The sequence below is a fragment of the Trifolium pratense genome, linkage group LG2 (assembly GCF_020283565.1).
Source record: "Trifolium pratense cultivar HEN17-A07 linkage group LG2, ARS_RC_1.1, whole genome shotgun sequence".
In the NCBI taxonomy this organism is placed as follows: domain Eukaryota; kingdom Viridiplantae; phylum Streptophyta; class Magnoliopsida; order Fabales; family Fabaceae; genus Trifolium; species Trifolium pratense.
Window position 1 is genome coordinate 5,066,355 of NC_060060.1, and position 4,082 is coordinate 5,070,436.

General features: G+C 29.7%; 1 protein-coding gene across 1 annotated transcript; it reads right to left on the bottom strand.

Annotated features, from left to right (window-relative positions):
* Positions 1–238: 238 nt before the first annotated feature.
* LOC123904020 (vegetative cell wall protein gp1-like) lies at positions 239–1,350 on the bottom strand. The gene is made up of 3 exons (XM_045953720.1): positions 1,297–1,350; positions 1,046–1,078; positions 239–679 (listed from the first exon to the last, which is right to left on the bottom strand). The coding sequence occupies exons 1-3, from the start codon at positions 1,348–1,350 to the stop codon at positions 239–241; spliced, it is 528 nt and encodes a 175-aa protein (XP_045809676.1).
* Between the last annotated feature and the right edge of the window lie 2,732 nt (positions 1,351–4,082).

A 4,082-nucleotide genomic window follows, 5' to 3' on the forward strand; every position in this document is an offset into this window, starting at 1 on the left:
AAAATTAAAAGAATGGTATTTTGGTCCAATTGAAAAGGTGTACCTTGCTAACTTAGACCAAACTAGGGTCTAAGTTAGAAAACCCCATATATATATATATATATATATATATATATATATAGAATATAAAAAAAAACCGACTCATAATTTGAAATTTATATAAAAAAACATTACAATGTTAGTTCATAGTTTCTAATTCTAAATCTAAATGTTACACATGAAAGACAAAAATTAAAACTTACTTACCCTTCCATGATTTGACTATTGGTGTTGGTGGTTGAGCTGGTGGAGGCACTAGGGGCTGAGTTGGTGGAGAAGTTAGTGCAATGGCTGGTGGTGGTGATTGATTAGGAGGTGCTACGGTTGGTGCTGGTGGTTGAGTTGGTGGAGGCACTGGGGGCTGAGTTGGTGGAGGAGTTGGTGCTATGGGTGGTGGTGGTGGTGATTGATTAGGAGGTGCTATGGGTGGTGAAGGAGGTGCTTTGGCTGGTGGTAATGATTGAGGAGGAGGTGTTTGGGCTGGACAAGGAGGTGGTGGAGAAGGAGGTGCTTTGACTGGTGGTGATGATTGAGGAGGACGTGTTCTGGGCGGACGAGGAGGTCCCATGGAAAATGGTGGTAGCCTAGGAGAAGCTCTGGCTGCTGCAAGAGAAATAATTGAAGGGTTTCCATGGTTCACCTGCACCAAAATTGAATGCCATATTTCTAATAAGAAAAATGCTAACATCTGTCGCTATCGGTTGATAGAATCGGTCACTAAATTCATCGCTAAAATCAGTCTCTAAATCAGTCACTACAATTTGGTCACAAACTTGGTCGCTATGCATTAGCGACTAACAGTTTAACAATTGATTAAATTTAGTCGCTAATTCGATCACTAAACGAATTAGTGGCTGATTTTCTTATATATTGGTCTCGGTCATAGCAAATTCTCTATAATGTTGATTTTATATAATTTAAGAAATGACTTTTTAGTAAGGATGTTAATTTTAAGGGCAATTAAACAAAAATAGAAAGCCAAATTTTGTACATGTGAAAGACATACCAGTATTTTGAGATCTTCATCGTACGAAAAAACCTGCACAACAATATATATTATATTAAAATAAAGGTATTATATGTTCAGGTTAAATAAAACACTAAATAAAAAAATATTTAGTAGGTTCGAGTAAAAAAAATCTTAATCATTTATTAAAAAAAATCATAATCAAAGAAATTAATTTTGTTTTCACCAACTTCTTTATGGATACATATGTGCTACTAATGAGAAAGTGAAATATAGAATAAAGAGTATACCTTAGTGGCCACCACAAGAAAAATGCCTAGAAGAAGAATGAATTTGAAAGCCATTTTCTTGAGAATCAAGACCAATCTAGTGAGTGTTACTTGAAACAACTAGCAGACGTATTATATAGAGGTCGAGTTTGGGGATAGAAAAATGTTAGGTATATTAAAATAAGAGTTAAATAGTTTTTCATAATTTTCATTTTAGTTCTTGAAGATTTTTTTCACACTTTTTAGTACCTGAAGTTTTTTCGTCAAGGTTTTTAGTCCATACTTTTCATTCAACTCGTGCATATCATTCGAAAATTTAAATTTTTTGCGGTCATGTTTAGTACATTATATAAATCTCTTTTACAAAAATTTAAATTTTTTTTAACCAAGGATGAATTAAATATGAATTTTTAAGTTTTTTGCACATAAATAATTCATCTTACGTTAAAAATAAATAAATTTTATCAGAGATGTTCTTATAATATTATAAACATGAATATAAAAGATCATTCGAAAATGTGAAAGTATACAATAGTTTGATTAAAAGTAGAGACTAAAAGTGTTGACGAAAAAAACTTCAGGGACTGAAAAGTGTGAAAAAAATATTCAGGAATTGAAACAAAAATTCTGAAAAACTAAAGGAACCAAAATCATATTTAACCTTTAAAATAATAATGTGTTAGTAGGATAAGTTTGATGGTCAGAATAAGCGATAAGATATGATGCATCATATTTTTGTTTCAATTTAATTAGTATGTGATTACAGTAGCTAGAATATAAATTTTATATTGTCCCTCTAATTAAAAAATATATCTTAAATTTGAAAGAATGAATTAATTAATATGAATGAATATTTTTTATTTTAGTTAAAAAAGAAAAAAACTTAGGGGTATTAAAATGTTATTATTTTAATTAATATATTTAAAGAAAGAAGAAATAAATAACAAAAAGTCACGTGGGTGGCTAGTTTTTTGTTCCATTTTCTTTTCTCCACCCCAATTGACAAGAATTTTTTATCTCACTGCCTTAATTTCAAACTAATTAACTAGTATGTTGGTTATGGGTTTACCTTAAAATATTATTTGAGTAATTTGGTTTAAATGATGAAATGGAGATAGTTTTTTGCATGTTATAGTGGTTTTAAGATCATAAGATGTTGTGTCAAAAAAAAATCATAAGATGTTACACGAATAGAACGATATAAAAAGTATTTTTTCGCTTCCTGTTTTATACTATTAGGAGATTCTTTTTCTCGTCTATATCCCTAAGACTATATAGGACCCTATAAATATAAAAATAATTATAAACTCCACTATTTATCGAATAAATATATACATAATCTATTTTGTCCCGAGTTTTGATTTTTGAATTAAAACATGCTCTAATTTTTCGTTGTCTTAAGATTTTTTGGGAGTGTGGTTTTTCATAAAATTAAAATATGTCATGATTCTTTGATCGCAATAAATCTCCTCAAAGATTGTTGTCCAATATTAACTCATCCGACTCTTTATTTAAAATATATAACTGATTCATCTTCAAGCTGATCATGTTCATTTTTTTTCAATAATTATTTATTTGTCTATGTCTGTTTTCATTTTATATTATTTAGAAGGATGTCTATATTTTTTTTTATTTAATTGTTTATGAGATTAATTTTATTTAATTTATTTGAGTATGAAAATACGATATATTTTTTAGAATGTTGCATGTGACATAGTGGGATGGGAAATACTACATCGTTCCACGTTCAACACTGAGATTCTCTCTCCCTCTCCCCTCTCTCTCTCTCTCTCTCTCTCTCTCATGCTCTCTCTATCGTCTCCATCTCCCATGACTCTATAGGGACGCATCAATAAAAAACATTGTAAATTTTATATTAGTTTTTAAATTAATATTAACATACTTTGACCTCGTTCATATTCTAGAACTTTTTTTTGTCATTGTACCACAAATGCTAAAATTCATGTGCGGATTTCACTCACATTGATAAATTATCATCCCTAAAAAGGTTTGAACGAAAGTTTATGAGAAGTTTAAAATTTGAATTATAAAAAAATTCCAATTATTATATTAATTTATTTTAGTCTTCCCCATATATTTTATCAATCGGAGGTAATTTTAATGAAAGTGATGGAAACAAAATATAGATAGCTCCTGTAGTAAAAATTCAAATTTTAATTAGTCAATATGTATTTTTAATAGTTAAGTGAAAAATTCTCTCTGTTTCTCATTCTATCTCTCTTATCTCCGTTACATAACTCTATAGAGTCTTTATCAATAAAAAATAGTTGCTAATTCTATATTATTTTTTCAATGAATATCAGCCTACTTTGATCTTGTTCCAATATATTTAATTTTCAATTTTTTTAGCACCGGCCCATTACAAAGAAATAATCTCCATAATCACATAGGTAAATTAACAAGTTTGGAATAGTATCTCTAATTGGCTAGACATTCAGTTAGATTATGACGATGAAGGTTGGAAACATTTTCTTTCATTTGGTAATTTAATTCATTCAAATAAGGGTCCTAAGGTAAGACATTTGATTTGGTTAGCTACAACTTGGTGTATTTGGAGGCTAAGGAATAATATTGTTTTTAGGGGGGAAGGAGTACCTAATGTTGATCAGTTAATTGACCAAATCAAATTCATTTCTTGGCTTTGGTTTATAGGTCGCTCGGGTAGATATAGTGACTTTGTGTTTACAGATTGGCTCACACAACCTTTAGAGTGTCTTAAAAAACTCTAAGGGTCCTTTTGTTGTATTGTAAGATTTTGAGTACTCCTTGTACTACTTGTTAATACA

Bases quoted from the DNA above. Each gene is read 5' to 3' on its own strand.
- LOC123904020 (XM_045953720.1), bottom strand. From the start codon at position 1,350: ATGGCTTTCAAATTCATTCTTCTTCTAGGCATTTTTCTTGTGGTGGCC. The intron at 1,079-1,296 runs GTATACTCTTTA...ATTGTTGTGCAG, and splicing joins TTCTTGTGGTGGCCACTAAG to GTTTTTTCGTACGATGAAGA. The intron at 680-1,045 runs GTATGTCTTTCA...ATTTTGGTGCAG, and splicing joins ATGAAGATCTCAAAATACTG to GTGAACCATGGAAACCCTTC.